Source organism: Macrobrachium rosenbergii, chromosome 9 (assembly GCF_040412425.1).
Source record: "Macrobrachium rosenbergii isolate ZJJX-2024 chromosome 9, ASM4041242v1, whole genome shotgun sequence".
NCBI classification, from domain to species: Eukaryota; Metazoa; Arthropoda; class Malacostraca; order Decapoda; family Palaemonidae; genus Macrobrachium; species Macrobrachium rosenbergii.
This window is the reverse complement of record NC_089749.1, coordinates 58,182,575-58,208,111: the sequence shown is the minus strand read 5'-3', so window position 1 is coordinate 58,208,111 and position 25,537 is coordinate 58,182,575. Positions and strand designations below refer to the sequence as shown.

General features: G+C 39.4%; 2 protein-coding genes across 4 annotated transcripts in view; both read left to right on the top strand.

The window, feature by feature from the left end:
- Nucleotides 1–18,237, top strand: part of LOC136841877 (uncharacterized) — a 23,887-nt gene extending 5,650 nt beyond the window's left edge. The window contains exons 2-10 of the mRNA XM_067109299.1: nt 8,832–9,057; nt 9,403–9,540; nt 10,027–10,159; nt 10,648–10,852; nt 12,137–12,328; nt 12,941–13,137; nt 14,010–14,144; nt 14,889–15,021; nt 15,205–18,237. Coding sequence (XP_066965400.1) covers nt 8,868–9,057; nt 9,403–9,540; nt 10,027–10,159; nt 10,648–10,852; nt 12,137–12,328; nt 12,941–13,137; nt 14,010–14,144; nt 14,889–15,021; nt 15,205–17,160 — 3,279 coding nt within the window. The 5' untranslated portion in view covers nt 8,832–8,867 and the 3' untranslated portion in view covers nt 17,161–18,237. The remainder of the gene's footprint in view (nt 1–8,831; nt 9,058–9,402; nt 9,541–10,026; nt 10,160–10,647; nt 10,853–12,136; nt 12,329–12,940; nt 13,138–14,009; nt 14,145–14,888; nt 15,022–15,204) is intronic.
- A 1,575-nt stretch (nt 18,238–19,812) lies between these two features.
- LOC136841874 (E3 ubiquitin-protein ligase RNF13-like) overlaps nt 19,813–25,537 on the top strand; it is a 38,043-nt gene continuing 32,318 nt past the window's right edge. For 2 of the 3 annotated variants that reach the window (XM_067109293.1, XM_067109290.1), the window contains exon 1: nt 19,813–19,931. The gene's annotated coding sequence lies outside the window, so the exon portion shown is untranslated. Of the gene's footprint in view, nt 19,932–20,060; nt 20,279–25,537 lie in introns of those variants that run through there. The other variant, XM_067109291.1, reaches the window with a different exon arrangement.

The following is a 25,537-nucleotide window of genomic DNA, read 5'->3' as shown; positions in this document are numbered from 1 at the left end:
AGGCTAACTATTTACTGATTATTCATTTGTCTTTACTCGTTGTTTCTTTACTCATTTGTCTTGACTTATTTTTTATTTACTCTTTCTTTACTTGTTTATTTTTCTCTTTTGTCTTTAATTGTTGTTTATTTGCTCATTTGTCTTTCCTTGTTATTCCTTTACTCATTTGTCTTTACTTGTTGTTTATTTGCTCATTTGTCTTTACTTGTTAATTTACTCATTTGTCTTTATTTGTTTTTTATTTACTTTTTCTTTACTTGTTATTTATTTACTCATTTGTCTTCATCTGTTGTTTATTGACTCATTTGTCTTGTTTATTGACTCATTTGTTTTTACTTGTTGTTTATTTACTCATCTGTCTTGTTGTCTATTTACTCATTTGTCATTACTTGTTGTTCATTTACTCATTTGTCTTTACTTGTTTATTTACTCTTTTTCTTTATTTGTTTATTTACTCACTTGTCTTTACTTATTTATTTACTCATTTGTCTTGTTGTTTATTTACTCATTTGTCTTTACTTGTTATCTATTTACTCATTTGTCTTGTTGTTTATTTACTCATTTGTCTTTACTTGTTATCTATTTACTCATTTGTCTTGTTGTTTATTTACTCATGTGTCTTTACTTGTTGTTTATTTACACATTTGTCTTTACTTGTTGTTTATTCACTCATTTGTCTTTACTTGTTGTTTATTTACTCATTTGTCTTTACTTGTTGTTTATTTACTCTCTTTCTTTACTTGTTGTTTATTTACTCATTTGTCTTGTTGTTTATTTACTCATTTGCCTTTACTTCTTGTTTATTTATTTTTTCTTTACTTATTATTTATTTATTTATTCATTTGTCGTTTATTTACTCATTTGTCTTGTTGTCTATTTACTCATTTGTCTTTACTTGTTGTTTATTTACTCATTTGTCTCGTCGTCTATTTACTCATTTGTCTTTACTTGTTGTTTATCTATTCATTTGTCTTGTTATTTATTTACTTATTTGTCTTGTTGTTTATTTACTCATTTGTCTTGTTGTTTATTTACTCATTTGTCTTAACTTGTTGTTTAATCACTCATTTGTCTTTACTTGTTGTTTGTTTACTCATTTGTCTTTACTTGTTGTTTATTTACTCATTTCTTTACTTGTTTATTTGCTAATTTTTCTTTACTTGTTTATTTACTCATTTGTCTTTACTTGTTGTTTATTTGCTCATTTTTCTTTACTTGTTTATTTACTCATTTGTCTTTACTTGTTGTTTATTCGCTCATTTGTCTTTACTTGTTGTTTATTTACTCATTTGTCTTTACTTGCTGCTTATTTACTCATTTGTCTTTACTTGTTTATTTATTCAGCTGTCTTTGTTGTTGATTTACCCATTTGTCTTTACTTGTTTATTTACTCATTTGTCTTTACTTGTTGTTTCTTTACTCATTTGTCTTGATGTTCATTTACGCATTTGTCTTTACTTGTTTATTTACTCATTTGTCTTCAATTGTTGTTTATTTACCGATTTGTCTTGACTTGTTTCTTTGCTTATTTGGCTCGATGTCTATTTACTCATCTGTCTTTGCTTGTTTATTTTCTCATTTGTCTTTACTTGTTGTTTATTTACTCATATGCTCGTTTCGCAAGGTTCTGTTCATTTGTTTTAAACAATAATAAAGAAGACTGAAGGGTCATTATTATCAAATGAAGGATCCTCAATAAAGTCCTTCTGCTTTCGTTGATGGGAGTTGCCGAGACTCTCTTTGGAGGAGGTCGACCTTGGGCAGTCATTCTTCGACTACCAATTATTAATATCGTAAAGTATGCGTCTGTCTTTGTTTGCCTGTAATCTGTAAGTGAGATGTCTCCCACTTTGGATTTCGTTTTGTCTGTCTTTGTTCTCTGTCTTTGTCTGTCTGTAACTTGTGAGATGTGTTCCACTTTTAGATTTCGTTTGAAGTCACTTACACTCTTTCTCTGAAGGCATATTTCGCTACTTTTATTTATTTCCCGTTTTTAGGCGAAAACGTACTACAGCTGTTCTCTTCTTTACGCGTGTGTGTGTGTTGTGTGCGCATGCGCGGGCACATATAGTCGACAATATTAAATTATCTATTCATTACTGGATTATACAAACACAGACACAAGAATCAAAGTTCGATACCTTAGAGAGTAGCAATGATTTTGGGCACATTCCGTTTAATCCCATGCTGTGAACTAGTTGCCTAATAGTTAGACGATTGTGGTGGGTCGCAGAATGGGAGAGAAATGTATGTGGGCATAGCATTTCATCCAATACATATAGGCTATATATATATATATATATATATATATATATATATATATATATATATATATATATATATATATATATATATAGTATATATATATATACAGTATATATTTATATATATATATAAATACATATATGCATGCATATTATATATATATATATATATATATATATATATATATATATATATATATATATATATGTAGAGCCTACTTATGCATATATGGGATGTAAGTATATTATTTCATATTGCCTTCTTCTCTCTCTCAACCTGCTGTGTGTGTGTGTGTGTGTGTGTGTGTGGATATCACCTCAGTATCCCGAAGAAACAGGATATTTCAAGTTGAGAAATTCCTGCACGTTGCATCAGTCATTGCCCAGGGCTGAGAAATAATGCCTTTCGGTCACGGGGTCAAGGACTGTGTTCAATCTCTGCTTTTACTGAACGTTCCAGGAAAAATTCTTTTGATTATGGCACGGCTCTGTATTTATTCAGCTTGTTGGGATCATATGTAGCAAACTTTAAAACTCTCTCTCTCTCTCTCTCTCTCTCTCTCTCTCTCTCTCTCTCTCACACACACACACACACACACACAAACCTATCAAAGAACAACATTTGCACAACAATGGTTTTCTTTTTCGGTTCAGATAATATTCCCCCTCTTAAACTGAAGCTGCTATTAAAGCATTATCTGTTCTTGATCAAATGGGAATTCTACATTTTGGAAAGGACTGGTACGATTGATCAAAGTGGTTGACGCTTGTGTGTGTGTGTGTGTGTAATCTCCGTACAGTATCTATGGGATTAAGGAGCCTGATGTGGAATTTAGATGCTTATAATAATGGATGAGTCGTTCTCAAGAACAGGAAAATTGATGAGTAGTGATGGATTTCACTCAACAAAACTTTTTTTACTCTGTTTTCTGGAATATTCTTATAAAGACGAAAACACAAAGAATCTTTACCCTTCACAGATGTCGATGGAAATGAAGAAGTGACGCCATTTTAATGAAAACCTGTTAGAAGCTATAGCCATTTTCAGTTTTCTTAAAAAGAAAACTATTGTGACTGCTTTGTCTGTCCGTCCGCACTTTTTCTGTCCACCCTCAGATCTTAAAAACTACTGAGGCTAGAGGGCTGCTAATTGGTATGTTGATCATCCACCCTCCAATCACCAAACATACCAAACTGCAGCCCTCTAGCCTCAGGAATTTTCATTTCATTTAAGGTTAAAGTTAGCCGTAATCATGCTTCTGTCAACGATATAGGATAGGCTACCACCACGCTGTGGATACAGTTTCAAGGGCCGCGGCTCATTCAGCATTATATCGAGACCACTAAAAGATAGATCTATTTTCGGTGGCCTTGATTATACGCTGTAGTGGCTGTAGAGAAAACTCGATTGCGCCGAAGAAACTTCGACGCATTTTTTACTTGTTATTGAGTAAAATCCGCTAAAATTGTTTGAGTTGTCACCTGTGTTGTTTTCGATGTTGTACAGTAATTGAAAAAAATATCTCGCTACAAAATCCACTCCCCCAAAATAGTTTTTTATGTTATGCAAACAAAAATACAGAAATTTCCAAAAAATATTGTCACAGATAATAATCATCCATAAACATTATAAAACATATCATAGAGTATGTTAATCATAACTCACCTGTGAATAACAATTAATGCCGATGAGACAGGTGATTAATGCAAAAAAATTTTGAATGTTCCAAGAATTTACAAAAAATTAATGTTGTCACTCATGGTTAATGAACATCCATAAACATGGAGTATGCCAATAATGAGCCCAACAAACTTGTGAGTAATGATTAATGATAAAGTTTATAGTGATTAATTAATGAGAATAATCATTAATGGATGAAATGCATGAATAAAAAATTGAAACTGGCTAAAAAATTGTTTACTCACCAAAATCTGAGTTCTTGTCTTGCTTATTATTTTTGCGGAGTTCTTGTCTTGCTTATTATTTTTGCGAATTTCTTGTCTTGCTTATTATTTTTGCGAAGTTCTTGTCTTGCTTATTATTTTTGCAAAGTACCCGGTTGCTATAGTCCGTACACAGGCAGGGTCATCAACAATGATGGGGGAGATTGGAAGGGTGGGGAGGGCGAGGGGAGGCAGGCAATGTTGAAATGACTTGGCCACAATTTGCATTTGTAGGACTCCGAGCTGACTGAAGAAAGACGTAGACATGGCGTGGTCTGCTGTAGGCCCAGGGCGACGTAGACTTTTTGCCTTTTGTTCTCATTCACAGTCCTAGCCTTTCGTGGGTGTTACACATCGTTCTTCACAGGATGAAAACCGGTGTGGTAATGACGACTGTAAATCTTTCAATATTTTAACCTCACTACGGCAACATCTGGCTGGCTGGCATCCCTTCATCAAGGCATTTTTTATATGCTGCCCTGACGCTTAGATGTGACTACACATATTTCCAGCTCAAGCTGTATTTACCGGTGTAGTGGCTGGAAAAAATCGTAGAAGTTGTACATGTGTTCAAGGACACACTCTAGAATAGCCCCTGCCATTTTCCTGGTGTTGGGGCCCATGCCCCACGGGACCTTCATTTTTGTTACTCCTTCAAGACAACTTTTCCATACCAACCTGGGTTCCCACAGCAGTTATTGCGTGAATGGTGAGCAAGGCAGACTTGTAGACTGTGGTTCCTTGTCCTTGCAGGTGTCAGAGTACCTCAATGTCCACTGCTTGCTTTCTTCGGCCTTAGATCTCTCTCACTTGATGAATTTCTTGCAAATATTTATTTGGAGGTATGCTGTATGCAAGTTGTTGTCCCCAAATGACTAGCATGCCGTGAGGATTACGTTAGGCCTAATCGCCTCATCCCCGCTTTGCAGTTGCATGGACGAACGGCTTTCTCGGTGGAACAGTTTTCTTAGTACCAGTCTTCTTACCAAAGATTTGGAAGGTCAGACCAGGGATTTTTGCCTTTAAGCAACATTAGTAGCCCCTGTTTCTGGTCTAACAACCATTTTTCCTGCTCTACTGGGTGTTCAGCTTCATCAATACAATGCCCAGCAGGTAAGGAACTGCCAAAGGAGGTGCAATGGCGCTGGCTAAAACACTGATGAGGGTGGCACATCAGCCCACATGTGAGGGGCTGCTAGTGGCCCAAGGGGATGGACCACCAAGTTCTGTATCACTATGACTGTTATAGGACGGCACCCACTCATCACCTGCGGTGTCACTCTATAATTGGAAAAATAATGAGCTCTTTTCCTTTTCACACACTAGGCTAGCCTCCCTTTACCATTCCCCATTCAACATCACTGCTCTCCTCTTAACCCTCACCTATTATGACATTACCTGGCTCAATAACAACACTATCATCAAGATTTATTACCAGAAAAGGCTCCCAATCATCATCATCTGAACACGAACCATCCAAAATGGCGTTAGCCTACCATAGAAGCCAAAGAAACAGATTCTTTCCTTGTTAGTTTTTTCAACATCTCGGGACGACCCCACCATATCGCACACTTCCATATAGTTTACGTTGTCTGAACTCGTTACAGCGGTAATATTATCGCTCTGTGATTAGTAATACCAACGAAAAAGTTGTTTGATTACGGAATATTACCCCGCGAAATGTAAAAGATCCACGGAACAATAACAAAAGCACTGATTGGCTGGCCTGAAGAGCGAGCTAGAGGTCCAGAGTCTGAAATCTTTATAACGGCCCTCCAGAAACCATATGACTATGGTTCGCCGCGTGGCTTAGAACATTATAAATTCTTCATAATGCTCTTTAGAAACATGATCCTTGGTCACTGGCGTTAAGCGATAAATGCTTTGCATTAAAACCAGCTTACGATCATGGTGGAGAAAGCGTATATGATTACTCTTTATATACCTTTCTTCTCGAATGTCCGAGGCAACGATTCCTGTTTTAACCTGATTTCGTTGGAGGTGGCGTCAAACACGGGTACTATTATGGACCCATATCCTTTACGACATTCACCAGGACTCCAGGGGAATGTTCTGGAGCATTATTTGATTTGATTTGGTCTTTATCAAATGACATAATCTTCGGTTTTCAGGATACGATACTGCAATATGTGAATGATGCAACTCTTGGACTTGACTCCACTGTTACTCGAGTGCTCGAAAATTGATGTAATGCTGCCTTAAAGCTAAGCATCTCATCTCTCTCTCTCTCTCTCTCTCTCTCTCTCTCTCTCTCTCCTCCTCCTCCTCCTCCTCCTCCTCCTCCTCTCCTCCTCCTCCTCCTCCTCCTTCTTGTTCATTAAACCCATCTCGTTCTTGAAAAGAATCACTCATCATGCTGCCATCTAACTAGTTATTATTCTCTCTCTCTCTCTCTCTCTCTCTCTCTCTCTCTTCATTAAAATCGATCTCCTGCCTGAAAAGACATCCCAGCATAATAAGTAGGGGAATCCTGTCGCCATGCATATGCAGGAGGCGGACAGACGACGGACGTGCTCCTGTTGACTGAGCCTGAGCCCTAGACCAATGAGCCATGGAGACGCTATTGGTCATGTGTTAAAGATAGGAGGGATAATAATGTTATTCTCCTTTCTCTTCCTCTATTACTTTGAGATGGTAGATAGAGGAATTTGGACACTTTTGTCTCAAACAGATTCAATCCATTGTCATCAGAAGTGTAATGTCCAAAAGTATTGTGAACGTTTTACTACAGTAGTGTGCTTGTTAACATCCGCCTGACCAAAAATAGAGCCAGTAAGGGTTTCAGTTCATTAACATTTATTTTTTTGTACCTTATCATGCTCCTTATTGAAAGTATTATGAATTTAGTGAAAGCAATAACGTTGGTAGTAGTACAACTAGTAGTAGAAAATGTGATCTGCAGCCTGAACTACAATTCCGAGCTCTATAGCATTTCTTCACAGTCAGTTGACCGCAATGCAAAATGGGGTGGTTAGCTTTCCTTTTTTCCTTTTAACTGCGGGTGGTGGGGACTTGTGGATCATCTTCGGATGGGGGTTTGTGTTGGGGGGATGGGGGCGTTGCCTTGCATTAACTTAGGAAGCAGCGCCTGTTTAGGGGAACCATACCATGGGCAGAAATAGCACAACGCGGACGCGCCTCCTGTCGCCACAGACTCCGGAGTTACTCTGGGGTTTGAAGAACCACTGGCCACACAGAAAGTTTTCGAATATGGTATGTTTACTAGTAGTATAGATCTATTTTCTGTCTGTACCTTTCTGTGAATATAAGCTTCTTCTTCTTCTTCTTCTTCTTCTTCTTCTTATTTCTTCTTATTATTATTATTATTATTATTATTATTATTATTATTATTATTATTCACGACATCTACATAGCACCATGCCCAAATGTGTACAGTACAAGAAACAGGAACAAGGAGGGAACAGGTAGGAAAGAATTTTAAGTAATAAATACATTCACAATTAAATGAAGTACTGCAAGGCCTTTCGAATTCTTGTCCTTTACCTAGCAGTAAGGACAAGACGTCGAAAGGCCTTGCAGTGCTCCGCTATTTCTCTTTCCTTTGTGGAAATTTTCTTTATTTATACATTCATCACGTTCCATATTTTCGTGATTCAGCTATACATACATATATATATATATATATATATATATATATATATATATATATATATATATATATATATATATGTGTGTGTGTGTGTGTGTGTGTGTGTCTGTGTGTGTATGTTTGTGTGTGACCCTCAATGACTTGAGTCACGGCAACAGTCGCTGAGAAATTAAGACCGTCAAGACTTCAGTACCAAGAGTTAATTTATTCACTCGAGAACAGAGAAGGACAAAAGGCAGCTTCAGCCTTAGATCTTCTTTGAAAATTCAGATGAGAAATTAACAGTCAAATGAAGACAGCAAAGTCCTCATTGCGCATTCATTAGCTCTTTTGCTCTCAGAGCGGTCACGTTCTTCCAACGCCTCCGAAGGTTCTGCTTTGGAGAAAGGCTTCGTTTACCAACGTCACAACTGCCTCCTCTCAGGAGAGAGAGAGATCATGTTTTTTTCTGGCTTTGACTTCATTTTACCCATATTGTGATCATCTGTTTTAGAAGAGAGAGAGAGAGAGAGAGAGAGAGAGCTGGTTTAGCTACTTCTTAACTTCATTAAAGAGAGAGAGAGAGAGATCCTATTCTTTTCTGGTTCATGAAAAGAATAGGATAATCATCTGTTTAGAAGGGAGAGAGAGAGAGAGAATAACATTACAGGATTATCACGAGACAAAGCTTCCATTCACCAATGACCTTCAGTTATTTCCTCTGATGAGGATCATAATTACTTATAGAAAATAACTGCCTCAACATTATAATTTCCAAAACATTTCTTGTGTCTCTGAAGTGTTATTGAATGAAATCATTAAAAAAGGGTAATTTCAATCGTAGACGGTAGGACTATCGTTGCCCTAACGATAGAATACTACCAAAAATGTTTATTTATTCATTACAATTTCACAAGAAGTGAGAATAGATAGCCCTTATCTTAATAATAAGAATAAATTATTCATAAAGAGATAAGAAATGAAGAGACTGTCACGATTATTCGCCCTTGCAGGCGGAGAGACAAACGAACATCGGCCACAGGACCAAAATGGAGGAGTCTGTTCCAAGCCCCCCACGAGTGACGAGTACCCAGAGCGACGGAGAGGACAAGAGAGAAGAAGAATCGGAACGCGACCTGCCCAGACCGCCCTCTGCATCCGCCAGCAGCGTCAGCGTCGCCGTCAGCACAGACGACCTCAACTGCGAGGCGGAAACGTCTGTCGAAGAGGAGTCCAGCGGTAGGGAAATTTCATCTTCTAGTTTGAAGATCTCTATGTCCAGGGAGCTCTAACTTCTAGTTTATATTTCTCTATGTCCATATTTTTCTGTTTCTCTGTTGGCTTTAGGGCCTTATTGTACCCCACTGTCTGTTGCAACAACTGGCTAAAGTTTGCTGTCAGTTTTATCATCAAGATTCATATTTTTTCTTACAAGTCAGGAGCGTTAGGTCTAGGCTTAACCCTCTCATATCCAGACTGGGGCTTTCCATAAAGACTATATCTCTCTACGCCTGATGTCACCTCTTAAATCGTTACGGACTACTTTCCTGCAGGTAATCTAATTAGCTATGATTTCTCTCGTAGACCAACCGTCAACAGCAGGCAGTAAAACGCAGCAAGAGAATGAGAACAAAGAAGGGAACACAGGGAACTCGGGAAACCCCAAAGGACCTCGAATCTGTGGGGTGTGTGGCGACAAAGCCAAGAGCATGCATTTTGGAGGCAAGTTTATCGAATGATTTGAAAATTTTTGTGTTGTCTTCAGTTTGTTCAATATTTCTATTGATAATAAATCGTGACAACCTATTTCCTGGGGACAAGAGATCAGGCAGAGGAGTAGGTCAATTATAAAAATAATAGATGAGTAAAAGAAAAATTGTAAATAGAAAAACTAGAAGATAGATTAACAAATATACCTCACCGATCTTGGAAATCTTGAAGAGACTTCAAAAGATTTTACTAAAATAACTGTAAATTTGTAGATAAGGTACTTTACACCCCAATGACTCAATAGATAAACTAAGTTTTTCAGTAAAATGTACAGGCCTTAAGCAACAGATGATCATTTCCCAGATAAGCTACTTGCATAAAAACTTTTTTTGTTGGAATCATTTGGCAACTATAACACCGAGGGGGCGTGGCGTGCGTCTCAATTTACTCTGAAATGTGAGCAAAGCGCCCAGGCCTACATTTTTACTCTTTCCTCAGGTCTGTCGTGTGATTCTTGTAAAGCTTTCTTTCGTCGAGCCGTCCACAACGACGCCTACGTCAATTTCACCTGTCCCTACGACGGAAATTGCCCCATCAATGTTGTCTCTAGGAAATGCTGCCAATTTTGCAGGTGAGATCGGCTTCTGTCCGCAATCGTAGTTCATCACTTCCTACCCTCAGCAGAGCTTTAACTTTAGTAGACAAGTTTATGAAGAAATTCACGACTATTAAGTTTTTTTTATTTAATATATACATACATACATACATACATACATACATACATACATACATACATATATATATATATATATATATATATATATATATATATATATATATATATATATATATATATATATATATATATTTCTTTCTTAATTAATAATTATTGCAGAAGGCAACTTCAAGGATGACGTGAGATCATAAGACCAAAAAAATTCATGATTATCGGCGTGCTCTTTTACCCCACCCCACCTTTTTACGGAACAAACAAACATTTGCCAAGTACAGATTCTGAAATGCTAGTAAGTGAACGAAGATAACCTTAACAGCGCCAACAGTCATAGCAACACACGTAGAAATAAACAGAAGAGTCACACCTTGGGCGTTTGCTTCCAGGTACAAGAAATGCACATCGATCGGCATGGAACGCGCCTGGGTCATGTCTGAGGAGGACCGAGCTCAGATGATGAAACAGCGAGAGGAACGGAAGGCGAAACAGGCGGCGCCGGAAGACAAGAAGAATCTGATCAAAACCTCGAAGAGAGAACTCCAGCCCTACGAACCTGACATGGGCGCCATGTTGGATTACATGACAGCCAAGGTAGCCCACTCGTTGTTTGCTTCCTTGCTTGCCTTTTAATACATTGTTATCTCTTCGTTGATTTATCGTTTATTAATTTATTTTCGTCTCTTTTAATAAGTGAGGTCTCTTCTTTCTGCATTTCCCTTTACCTCCTCTTACTTCTTCCTAATGAACACCATAATATTCTTCGGAAGTTTGAATTCCAAGTCAGTGGCCCCTAAGGTGGGCTTGTTCCATATGAACAGATTTCATCTGAATAATAATAATAATAATATTGGATTAGAATTTCTTTATTTGGTTCTTAGGAGGAAGACGACAGATATTTCAGGCTTTCACTCTTCACAAAATTCCTTATGTAAGAGGGTATTTGAATTTTAAAAGGATATTTTTGTAAAAGAGGCTGTCCCCTGCGGGCCACATTTCTATTGGACCAATAACCTCTAAGAGTGACCTTGATCTAACTCTGTACAATGGCTTTATGAAGTCCCCATCTATCATAGTACTGAGGCAATGACCAAACCAAAATATTTTAACATTAGTGGACGGACAGACGAACAAATAATCAAGTAGGCAAGCAGACAGACAGACAGACAGACAGACGAATAGACAGGTCAGTAACTAGATGTTCTTGGACAGTAACCATGAACATAGAAATAGGAAAAAAAGTTAAGCTACACTGTAATACACATGACATAATGATCACTCAATATTTTAACCTTGAAAAGTTTATAGAATTAAGAGATCATAACGCTCTTAGTACCTTTTGGACTCGTCTTGACCCAGTGCTTCTTGTACAGTATCACTAAGATTGCTGCTAGTTTCAGTATTGCTTTTTGACTCCATATTCAACCTTTCTACTTTATCAGTAATTGATGCCAACACAAGTTGGTGTATGATAAAATCGAGAGATAGCTCTTGAATCACCACTAACTACCAGTAATTGAGACCAACACAAGTTAGTGTATGATAAAACCGAGAGATTGCTCTTGAATCACCACCAACTATATTGTTTACCAATAATTGACACCAACACAAGTTAGCGTATGATAAAATAGAGAGATAGCTCTTGAATCACCACTAACTACCAGTAATTGAGACCAACACAAGTTAGTGTATGATAAAACCGAGAGATAGCTCTTGAATCACCACTAACTATATTATTTACCAATAATTGAGACCAGTACAAATTAGGGTATGATACAACCGAGAGATAGCTCTTGAATCACCACTAACTCATTCAACTGCTCCCTGAGGATTGTTTCTCGAAAGGACAGAGTTTGTTACACTGTGCCACATTTCCAGGAACGCGACGAGGTCGAACGAGCTGTCCTCAACTACCGACGAGCGTACAGCGAGGTTCCCTACAGGAACGACCTGAAGGAGCACAATGTGGGTCGGCCTAGCGTCCAGATCATCAACATGTTTACCACTGTGGTGCGTCGGTTCGCATACTTCGCCCGGCTCTTTCCCGAATTCTGTAGCCTTCCTGCACAGGTAAGAAAAGAGAGAGAGAGAGAGAGAGAGAGAGAGAGAGAGAGAGAGAGAGAGAGAGAGAGAGAGAGAGAGAGAGAGCAGTGACGCTAGTGAAAGCCAGTTTGTGACGAGTGAAAATACAGCATGTAGATGAGTCTGTGACATTTCATGAGTTTAGCCTAAGACACAAGCATTGATATTTACCTATGATTTTTTTCTTTAGAGATTCGCTGAATGTTTATTTCATTAAACAGAAAATGATTCAGTCCTATAATATACAGACGTATATGTGGATGTTCATTGTAGTGTTTTCATCAACCATGGGGCTAACTACAAGGTTGTCTGACAGAAACATGACGAGACATTCCAAGTTTTATTCACAACTTAAAGGAATACATTTTAGCAAAGTGTACCTCGATGAATGGCGGGAAGTCGACACCCAAAAACAACAAACGCCCGCCTTCCAGCTTAAACAAGAGGCCTCAAAAGAAACATACATTATTTCCAAGTGATGTTTCTCATTCATTGGCAATACATATCATTCAAGCAAAACAAAATGTCGAAGCTTTCCCTTAACCTCTAATGTGACCTGAACTCTACTCAGCATTAAAGTTTTTCCACTGGCGTTTGCAGGACCAAGGCTGCCTTCTGCGAGGTGCAATCCTAGAGATGTCCCTTATCCGAGGCGTCCAGTCCTACGACACGGAAAATAACCGCTGGCCCAACACCAACCATCAGATGTACAAGGACGCCCCCATATTACGCATCGAAGACATGAAGAAACTGGTCAGCGGAGAACTTTACGAGATGCATATCAAATTTATCCACAGGTAAAAGAGATTTCTTAGTTTTAAAATAGATTCTGTACTGAAATGAGCTAAATGTGCACGCAGGAACTTATTCCTTAAAAAGAAATATTAAAGTTACCCATATGAGATGCCCCGTTCAGTTTATTCACAGGTAAGTCAGTGAATGGTTGCAATCTGCTTCATCCACTGGTAAGTCATAAATTCCTTACGTTTTTGACGGAGAAGAATGACACGATGTGTCTTCACTCCCCTGATGTGATTTTTTTCAAGGAGAAATGACGCGTGGTAGCACATGTTAATCGATAAAACCCAGGTCTTTTAATGAAAGTGTTTGCACGTTTTCGTTATAGAAAATTATGGTAAAGCTGAATCTGAAGTGCTGCAAAATAAATGAAACCACGCTTCACAGAAAAGTCACTTGGAATGGCAGGCGTTCGGCCATAAATTCAGAAAACTTGAAGAACGTAATTTTTATTGCGAGCTTCTGTTAAAGGAAATAATGACAAAGCTAAATCTGGCGAGTTTCCCTTGAAAATATTTAACGCGTCTCTTCACAGACTGACCTTCATCCCACTGCACGGAGGAACTCCACTTGGATGAATATAAAACCCGGGAACTTTCATGAAAGCTTTGTCAGAGTAAATTGATGCCAATGCTAAATCTGGAGTGTTAAGCTAAAGATAACATTACCAATACCTCACCCAAACCTTCTCATATTCCTGCAGCAAGAAGACACTCAGCTTGGATGAACCCAAAACCCGGGAAAGTACATGAAAGCTTCCGTTCACTTCCGTTAAAGTACTCTAAGGCAACACTAACTCTGCAGTGTTGTGCCTGAACCAATTTCCCGAGTCCCACATTCAGACATTCTCTTCTTCTTCTTCTCTGTGCAGTATGAAGGAGCTCAACGTGGATGAACCAGTCATGATGCTGCTCATGCTGATCGTCCTCTTCAGCAGCGAAAGGCCTGGTTTAGTGGCGGCAGCTGCTATCCAGGCTCACCAGGAGCATTGCCTCCACCTCTTGAGGTAAGTCAGAAGTCTTCTGAAAATCTACTTTTTACAAAAGGATGCCCCCTCTGGGTTGCGTGCAATGTCTGTAATTTCTATAAAGGGTGAGCATATTTGTTTAAAATTATTTTCTCTAAAGGGTGTTTTCTTGAAGGAATTATAACACCTGTAATTTTTTAGAAAAATAATTATATTAATCAGAGAAGCTCTTTGGTCTAGAAGCAGTTTTATTTTCGGGCTTATAATACTTGAAATTTATAGAAAAAATTCTATAATAATTTCCAAAATGATTGCAGTTCATTAATTTTTGACAGTACTCTGGAATACACTGACTTCAGAATAAGAAGTAAAAAAGTTCCAGATACATTTTATACAATTAAAAATACTTAGAGATAGAGTAGAACAGAAAAAATAAAAAAAAATGTTCACTTCTAAAGTTTTCATATTGAGCACAGGTAGGCTATAACTTTCCAAAACTGAAGCATTGGTTGCCTGTACTGATTGTTAACTTTCCAAAACTGAAGCATTGGTTGCCTGTACTGATTGTAAGATAATTCTATACTTATCTGAATGGAGTCCCGTTTCTCCGTAGCAATAACAGTAAAAGCAATCATTAAGGTATTTTACAGAGCAAGTTTCAACACTGGAAAGAAATATGCAACAATGTCGCTCTGTAGATATAGATATAGATTTACCCCAAAGTTTGATATACAGTAAAAGGATGGTAAATATAAATAAAACTATCAATTCCCTATACGAAAGGATCTACATGGAATGGCGTTATGGAGCTCACAACACGAGCATCCTCTACCCTAAGTTGCTTTATAAACTAACCGACCTCCGAGAGCTGAACGACCAACATACCGAATACAACCTGAAACTTGCCAAGCAAGAGGTAAGTGTAAGAGAGATTTCTTGCTATATTGTTGAACTTACCCTTCATTATAGTCTACTGTTAATACTTTAGATAGAAACTAAGAGAATGAATGTTTGTAGGGTAAACCAATATCCATCATGCATTATTTCAGTATTACAGGTGAGGTATTCATAACTAATAAAAGCCACATCTCTGTTTCAGGTGGCAGAGATTCAAATGCAGCTGGGGCGACTTAACCTGAATCCCTACACAGAATGGCCAAGCATCATGCAAATACATCAAAATTTTTCTGCTGGAATAACCTGTTCCCAAACCACTTTACCAAATCCCCTGTCTGATGTGGTGCTTCTTCAGCCATCTGACCAGTCAGTCAAATCTAACAGCCCAAATATGCAGTCCCATGCCCAACAGTCTTCATCAACTTCAATCCAAGGGAATTCGAATGCTCAAAATCAGAGTAACAGTATGCCAGCAATGTCTGAAATTGGGTCTAATATTCCTGCAAATCCACTTGCATCCTTTGACTTTGATCAATTAGCCAACAACCCTAGTTTTCAGCGAATGATCATGCAACAGTTCCAAAAGTCCATCATGAATGTTTTGAGTGCCCCAAATTTTGGCTTGGGGAACTATTTTCCCGAAGGTCACAATCTGCAACAAACAGCAGCCAACATCTCCCAACAGCAACAGCAACAACAGCACCAATCACAGCAACAGTCACAACAGATACTGCAGCAAAATCAACCAGTACCTGCAGTGTTACCTTCCCAGCAAATGAATTATCCAACACAGACGCAATCCACATCGCAGCAACAAGCCCCAGGGCAACAACTACAGCCAAATCTGCCTGGGCAGATAGGAGAGCCAGGTGACGATGTTTCGCTGAGACAGACTCCCACAGCACTCATGACTCAGCTTGACCAGCTGCAGTCTGGCCAGTCTTCTAGCTTGCTAAATACCCCTCAGCATTCTCAAGCTTTCCAACAGTTTGAACAACTAATGGGTAGCACGGATAACTGCAATTTATTTGGAGACCAAAGCCATCAAATGATGCTGCAGTATCAGCAACATCTTCAGCAACAGCAACAGTTTCACCAGCAGCAACAGTTCCACCAGCAGCAACAACTCCACCAACAGCAACAGCTTCACCAACAACAGCAGCTCCCACAACAACAGCAACTACAGCTCCAGCAACAACAACTGCCACTACAACAACAGCTCCCACAAGAGCAGAACCAGCAACAGCAACAACAGCTATTCCAGCAAGAGCCACAACAACAGCATCAGCAAAAGACCACACAGGAACAGCATCCCATGGCCCATCAACAGTCGTTGCAAGAGCCTGTGACTGTCATACCAAAACAGGAACCAGCCACTCCTCCTCCGGGGTTCCTTCAAATGATGTACCCAATGGCTGACAATCAGTCTTCTGCTCTTTCATCAACCCACAATCCTCTACAGCAACAATACCAACACTATGCACATCAACATCAGCAACATTCTTCCACTGTTCAGCCATCTCCTGCCCAGTTATGCCAAACACAACATTATAGTGTTCCTACCCAAGGGGGTGGAGATGGACCTCCTCCAAAACGAAATTCTTTGACAGATGCAAGTGGTCTCAATCAGTTTCGAAGTATGCTCGAAGAATTTGCAACACTAAATGATCCAAGTCACCTAGAAAAAGTAAAGCAGCTACTAGGACCCGACCTCGTAGCTTCATTGCAGCAGAAGCTAACAGCATCAAACAATGCAGCATCTCAAAATCTAGCCCATTCCCAACAACAGACATCTTTCCAGCAGTCAGTGTCATCGTCACAACTGCCTGCAACATCTGTGTCACAGCAAATGCACCATCATCCAGACCAGTCACAGCTTTACGCAGCTCAGAGTGGTTTACAATATTTCCCTGGTGGGCCATACCAAGCGCAGCAAACTGCAGACCCCACCTTAGCTGTTGGGAGTCCTAATTACTCCCCAACCTCCTCAACCCATAACCTTGCATCACCAGTATATAGACCACCGCCAGATTTCGCAAGTCCTTGCCACAGCCAGCAACACACTACACCACCTCCAGCCTCATTCAGTGCTGGAGACGGCAGCGCAGCTGTGTTTCAGTACCCAGATATGTTGGACAACGCCCCATCATCAAATTAGAGTATGCGAATGATTAGAGGTTCTGCGAGGTGCTAAAATTAACAAGTTTTAAACGTACATGAAACTCACAAAGTATTATTCAAAACTCATTGATCTATATGAACTGAAGTAATCTCTGCTATGTCTTGGTGCCCAAGATCTTCAACTTCATTCTTATGGTTAAACATAAATTACAGGCCATCTTGTTTCAGGTTTGAACACTTTAACCTTAACTTTTCTGATGCTGGAAAGTCGATTATATTCTGGGCCTTTTGCATGTCACTTTCAACTCTACTTTTGCTGCTGCTGCTTTACAGTCTAGAATTAATAGCAATTTTTATACTCAAGCTCCTAAATAATGACTCATTCCTCAAAAAATTTTCAGAGATGAGCTTAATATCACCAACATACATAAACTTACACATACAAACTCTTAGAAACCAACTTCCAAGACATCCATTTTCTTGCCATCATGACTATATGGCAGCCAGTATTTGGCTGTCTTAAATATGAGCAGAAAATTTCCGGACGTCTACCACATTAATAAAAGACTGGAACTCTACTTGGACTGAAATGTGGTCTGCAGGACGCTGACGACTACAAAGCAGTATTGTTTCTGAGTAATTTTTTCCTGACTGATTTATCAACAACGCGGACATTTTTTCAAACATAAGTTTTGCTAAACCCGCAGAACCAGAGCTAAAAGAAGATGACCGAGTTTATGAAGCATTCTTTAGTATATTCCGGCCGCCAAAGTTCATGATACTTTGAAAAAAGTGGTAACCGTCAATTTCTGGAGGCATATACTGTAGCTTGTAATTTTATCTTGAAATAAAGTGGTAGCAGCAGAATAAATTACCATTCCGCTCTAAACAGCGAATTAAATATTTTATCTTCCATGTGAATATATGACTCCGTTGCATATAATGACTAAGATATTCGTAAATGGCGAATTTCGATGAAATCTTGTAAAATACGATCCTCGTAAAACACACGCGATTTTGTCTTGCCACTATTGTAACTGTGATATCATTTTACCAGATATTATTTTCTTTTACTGTACATATGTAATGTCAATAAATTTATACAAAGATATCATTTCACTGTTTTCTTCCTCTTTATTATTTAATACTAGAGTACCTAAACCATGAAAATTACATTAAAATAAAATATATCGAGACGGGCAAATCGTGGCCCTAAGGATGCCACGTACAGTCCATCTCGAGCTTGGACCAAGACATCTTTATATAGGATCCAGTGGCTGGATAGGTCTAAACGTAGAGTTTGTAGAATCATATAAAGCAAGCATGGAATTAATATAAATATAAGATCGTGTTTGGAAAGGAAGAGAACTCTGCCAACTAAAGATCATGGTTACCCATAGAAGAGGGGCGGAGGTTTAGGTGGCGAACTCGATCACAATGGTTAATCTGAAGGATCGCTAAGGACTTTTGAATCAATGTTTTCCCAGAGGGGACAAAATATACCTTACTGTAATTCAAGGAAGAATCTTGACAGAACATTGCCTAAACATCATAATACCGTAACTAAATTAGATTGTTGACAATCAAGTTAAATGAGTAAGGCTAGTGTCTGTAAATGACAAAACTACGTCAAACTAACCCGTGGTGCTCAATGAATCAGCCTTCACTTACGTAACCAGAACTCGTTACTCTGGCTGATAAATAACACATTATGGTTAACTGCACACAGTATGATCAATAATGTTTACCTGTTAGAACGCATAAACTAATGGTTAAATCATCAAGGATAATCGATCTGAGAGAGTTTATGGAGTAGAATGAACTCCAGTCAACCGTTTTATTTAGCGCATCCCTGAAATTATAGACAAGAACCTCTTCACACCATGTTACCACAATTGTTCTCCCCTTCGGAGGAGTCTGCCTCTGTCCCCCATTAAAAACCTTTAAATTATACATCTAATTCTGACAGAGCCCAATAGATAGATAGGATCATAGACAGACATATAGTTCAAAGTACTTAGAAGTCTTAAAACAGGGCGAAACAATGAAGCTACTAGAGCAGTAAATTAGGCAAATACCCACCATGTATCAAGATGAATCTTAATGGAAAAAGTTATGCTAACCATTGTGGGATAATATTGTGAGTAAAGACTGACATTTCCAATGAGCAGATAAAAACTTGAACAAAGCAAACAAAAAACGAAAGAATTTAGTTATTTACAGCTAGAAACGGATTGTCCTACTTCTTTTGCATTGTCTCACTTGAGGCTCAAGGACTTTTTATAGATATCTGACCTTGTCTCATCCCCTTGCTTGACGAAAACATCAACCCTTACCTCGGTTGCACAATTCTTTGTTGTTTTGGAGGTTTAATTTTGAGTATATATCACCAAATGATAATATTTGTTAAGTTTCACGCCCACAGATAAGCTAAAATGAAACCATTCACCTTTCATAAAGATAATATACAACAAATGATAATTTTATCAGTGATATATTTGTTGCATCAGTTTCGGACAATTGGGTTAGAGATCCGTATTATTTTGCAGGTATTCTGGGGAAATTTGCGTCCATAAAACCAACGGATTTATAAATATAAGTAAAACATAATATTGATAATAAAAATTATGATTTATTTACGTTTTAAAGGCGTTATTAATTTGACAAATATACCTTTATTTCAATAATATCCAGATCGTAACACGGATGTAATTTTCAAGGCTGTAAATGCGCAGTGCGAACGGGCGACCCGAGACATTTGTTTATGTTGTGCTGCACTTGATAAATCAATCGTTTTATGAATATCAGGTATGGATCACGTTGTCTGTCGCATTTCAGGGTGGCGAAAAGTTTCTGGTGATGTTGTGAAAGTCAGTGTAGAATAAAACAGCGTTTCTTTAAATGGTTTCTTTTCCGAGTAGCGCAGGTTCTAAACTTGTCACTGGGCTCTTAGCGTAAAGTTCACTACTCGATTCCATTGGCCTTCCGTGCAGCTTTCAGGATTTTCTTGTTATTTCAGAATTTTCTTGTGTGTTTTGTATTTAATAATCAATAAACAAGAAGAAAAACCGAAAGGATTTTAAGTATTTTTATGGGGACGAAGCCCCCTTCTGCCCACCAGTGTTAGTTGCCTGTTGCCGAAGGGTGTCACCACGGTAGGTTGTCTTACGAAACATAATAATAATAATAATAATAATAATAATAATAATAATAATAATGTAGCCTTAGGTCCCTGCTTTAGATTTTGTGTTTATTATCATGGTCCTCCACTGGGGTAGTTTAAATCACAGATCAGAATCATTAACGAAAGCATATTTTCAGCCCCCCCGCATCTCTCTGAAACAGGCTACTTCTTCAGGAGTAAAACAACCCAGGCCTATTCCCGTGGATATGAGTATACAAATATTGGTGAATATAGTAGTGACAGTTTCACTGAGATATTGTTTATTAATATAATTGCTAAAACTGACGACAACTACCACGCCCCTAGCCCATGGTCAGGTATCTAGGCTGCTGGTTCACGTGTGGAAAGGTCACCGTGTTTAGTACTAGTCCCCTAGGGATGACCGTATTAACATTTAGAACAGACTGTAAATGTCATAAACACAAACAAAAGGCGTAAACATAATAAAACATGATGAAAAAGCAATTAATAGGTAGAAATGTGTACATAATAAGTAGAAGTGAGATATACTGGGAAATTTTCGTAGATAATGAGACATTTATTATATTTTGTTTATGATTTTGTGTTCATCCCGAAGGGTCTGGTTCTAAACACGGCGAGAGTTCCGCAGGACGCTATTCTTGGTACCAGCCCCTCGGGGATGAAAGCAGAGATATAGACAAAAGATGGTAAAATTTGTTATCTCAGTAAATTTATCAAATTGTCTTGTCTGTGCTGCATTGTATAGACCTTTTTCTATATTTTTCAGTCGAAGAATTATATTAATAGTCGATATCGTCATGCAGCCGTCTCCTTTACAGTTACCCACGTATTAAGCAGGCGCGCATGATGGTTCAAAAGGAAGCAGGTTAGCCTGTTTCATAAAATATGGACAATTTCAGAGTTATCACCAAATTTCACCAATTTAATATCAACTGTTGGGAAAACTGTGAAGTAGACTAACAAAGATTGTTGCCTTATGCTGTTCAGGTCCAACTTTTTTGGAGTTGCAACAGATTTTTTGTGGTTTGTGAATCGAAGGTTTTGTTGTTGTTAGAAGCTGCAATGGTGTCGTATTTATGTTATTGTAATTATTTGTTTGATGCCTACGGTAATTTTGTGGAGACATGAAGTGGGCAGTACAATAAAAGTGCTATTGAGTGAAATTCACATTTTAAAATGCAATACAAATAACAGAGTTATAGAAAGGTCAATAAATTATAAGGTTTTTTTGTAACTGATGAGAGGTAAAAGTATTATAGTGTTAATGAAATTAGTCTCAAATTATTTAAAATGTGACAAAAACATTTAGGGCCTAAATAGTTAGCCTAGCCTAGTTAAGCCATGTGTGTTATTAGCCAAACAGTTCAGGAATCCTATTCTTGCCCCATATTAATCTTGCCAAAAATTATGCCAGTAGCCTAGCATAGTACTTTCAGGGATAGCCTAACATGAGGAAGAATGCAACACCGTACTTCAGTTGAACCTTCATAACCTTGCTCAGAATACACTTGGCATATAAGCTATTCGCCTTAGTTTTGGGAGGCTGAAGACAGTGGTTCATTGGTAGGTGGAAGTTCTTTTGTCTTTTGAACTTTGAGTTGGTGTAAAGTTTGGGGGCTTCAAGCAATAAGGTGGAGCTACACCTTCCTCTTATCCTGTTGAGTAGATGTATAGTATTGCATTGTCAGAAATGAAGTACTCCTTCTGTACGCCGCCTTGGAGAATGTAACTCTTCACGCCTTTCCTCACGGGAGGTCATTGGGAGGATCATCAGGTAGTGGGTTGGTCACCTGTTCTGAGGAAGTGTCATATCAACTTCCTTAAGCTGATGGCTGTCTTTCTGTCCCTTAGAAAATTGAAACTTCCAAAAGGGACCCACATTTTTGGTTTTTGGCAATATGACTGTATTGTCTTGCATCAAGAGGTTGGGCTCACTCAGCCCCCTTGGATGGCTCAAGCAAGGAAGTGGTACTTGTCTGTAGTTCACCTCACGGGGTCTCTCATTGTAATAGCAGACTCTCGACTGAGTGGATGTTGGGCAAACACTCCTTTCAATTAATTGCCATCATGCTTCCACATCCAGAAGTGGACCTGTTTGCCACATGCGAGAACCATCAACTTCCAGTGTATGTGTCTCTGAACCTGGACAATCAGGCACTAGCAGGAGGTGCACTCCTACAAGATTGGAACAAATGGAGGATGACATACCCCTTTCCTCTTTTGTCCCAGATTTCAAAGATTTTGAACAAATTACTAACTTTCAATGGAACTGTTTACTTAGTAGCCCCAAATTGGGCTAACAGTCATTGGTTCCCTACGCTTGAACAACAGGCGAAGAAATTGATTCCATTGCTGTCTGCTGTTGTATCTCAGCCAGTAGGAGGTAAAGTTGTACTGTATCTGCATCCTCCTTTCTGAGCTGAGGCTTTCATGTGTGGATTTTTAAAATTTAGCCTACTGTGAAGACTATTCACGGAACATTGCTAGGCACCTAGTGCAAAAACTACAGACTTCTTCTATTTGACAGTACCAGTATGTCTCTGTTGAAACAGTTATACATTTTCTTACACAGTCTTTTTGAGGACAGGTGCCTTGCTATTACAACAATCATGGCATACAAGGCAGCATTGTCATAACCTTTGTTTTATGGTTTTGTAATTGATTCAAGTATAGAAATTGTTACTTACCTTCTCCAGTCTTTTGCATTGCAAAGACTGGTTCCTGCCAGGCTTCCCATTGCTATTGGTCTCTGAATAAGGTGCTTAGACTCCTGTCATCCCCTCAGTTCAGTAGGCCTAATACAACTACAACTCATATGTTCCAATAGGTGGTCTTCTTGACTGCTTTGGCATCAGGAGCTCAGATTAGCTAACTGGGCTCTCTTAAATGGGGACAGCATTACATCACTCATAAATCTTACCATCATTTATTATTGTCTCCTGGCCCATCGTTCCTGGCCAAGAATGAGAACCCTTCAAAGAGAAAATCCCCTTTTCAGATAAGGGAGCTCAGTATTTTGGATTAAACTTTATGCCTGGTTCAGGCACTCAAGGATTTACCTAGATGTTATGGCAAACACCCCAGACAAGCCTGCATTTCTTATACCGTAGCACAAACAAACCACTTTCTCTGCATGGCTCAGAATTATTTGAGTGTCCCTCATTAAAAAGGCACATCCTCACTCCTTTTGTAGGTTGTGTGACATCGAAAGGTAAGTACATCATTGGCTTTCTTTGAAAATGTTTCTTTCGAAGAAGTCTCTTAGTGCACTGGATGGTCATCAGAAACACTATTGCCATGAGCATGTGCCAGTTCAACCACACTGTATATCAGTAGGTTGTATGGTAAGTCCTGGCCCCATAGATGCTTTGGCAGAAAACAATGGGCCTTGTTGATGTGGCCATGCTGAGATATTGCCAGGAAAGGTGCAATAATCCCGCAGCCAGACCCAGCGTATTGGGGTATGCCAACTTAGAACTACAAGTCTTAATATTTATATATATTTATATACATAGGTTTCGTGTGTGTTTTCTTGCTCTTTGTTGCCAAACTCTAATGAGTATCGGGAGTAAAGAATATGGTTGATAACTTGCGATTTCACCATGGTCTGAAATTTTATCTTTGTTGTTAGGATTGATTTATTAAGAGCTAAGCCATTTTTGTACATGCAACTTACCCGTCAGATATATACTTAGCTATAGTCTCCGGCGTTCCCAACAGAAATTCAAATTTCGCGGCACACGCGACAGGTAGGTCAGGTGATCTACCATACCCGCCGCTGGTGGCGGGAATAGGAACCATTCGTTTTCATGTCAGATTTTCTCTGTCGCTGGTTCTGGCAACATCTGTTGTTGGTTCCTTCTGCTTTGATTTTCATTTTCGCTTGCTGAGGATTATTTTGGACTGACCTTTGGTGACGTATTGGATCTTTGGCTTGGCATACGCTTTTTGTGGACTGTTTTTTGATTTCGGCTTTGGTATTTTCTTATAGAATGTCTGATCAGAGTGTTGCACCGGTGTTTCGTGTGTGTGAGGTCTGATTGTAGGTGAGACTACCAAAGCTTGGTAGATCCCTCATTCTGTATGTTCGAGGTGTAGGGAGAATGAATGCTCTTTTGATAACACGTGTGTTGAATGTGAGAATCTCACTGAACTGGAATGGAAGCGTTAAACTCTTATGTTTCCCAGGCAAGTTTGAGAAGGACAGAGTTAGGAAGGCTTCTTCTAGAAGCGCTAGTAGGTCTCTTTCCAAGGAGGTAGATTTAGAACCTAACACTCTTCCAGATTCTCCTGTCACTCCAGTTGTTTCAGCTCCTTCACCCTTTGTCGAACCTGTGGATTCGTCGTCGGAGATGGCTGCTATGAAGGCTACGATCCGCAAGATGCAATTGCAGATGCGAGCTATGGAGGAAAAGAAAGTGAGAAGTGATAGTGATTTGTGTAGTGTCCCCAGTGTAGTGGAGGGGGCGTCTGACCGGCTCCGATCGGCTCCTAGGCCTAGACCTCTTCCAAACTCCCAGACCCAGTGGAGGAGGAATGTCGACAGCCGCAAGGGGATGAAGAGCGCTCCCAACGGTCAGCGTCCCTTCGGCAGCTCCTGTTGACGCGTCCCAGGCTGCCTTAGATCGCCCAGAAAAGGGATCTTAAAGAAGTGTTTCTCTTCTTCTGCTTCTTCGTCTCCTAAACGTGGTTGGAGTTCGGCTGAGAATCGCGTCCTTTGAAGAGGACTTGAAGGCTCCTAGAGGAGACGCCTTGGACTCTAGCCCTGAGCGCTTCCCTGAAGGCTCTCCTGTTTGAAGAAGAGAACTCGTAGATCTTCCTCCTCTTCTTCTGGTGTTCAGGAGTCCACCAAGCAGATCCTGGTAGGCCTCCAGGCTCAACTCGCTGCTCTTGCTGGCTCTTTATCAAAGAGCTCCTCTCGTCGGAAGGATACCTCTCTCCCGATCAAGTCCTCCAAGAGACTTTCTTCTCCTAGCAAGTCGTCTTTTGTGAAGCGTTCTTCTCCTGTTAAGCGCCCCTCCAGCAACAGGCGCCCTCTCCTTCCAGGCTCTCTCTCCTGGTAGGCGCTCCTCTCTCCCTTGCAGGCGCTCCTCTCCGTCAGGCGCTCCTCTCCTTGTAGGCGCTCCTCTCCTGTTAGGCGCTCTTCTCCTGGTAGGCGCTCCTCTCCTGGTAGGCGCTTCTCTCCTCGGGCTCTTCGTCTCGAATAGCGCTCTCCACCCAGGCGCTCGCGCCATCGTCATCGTCGGTC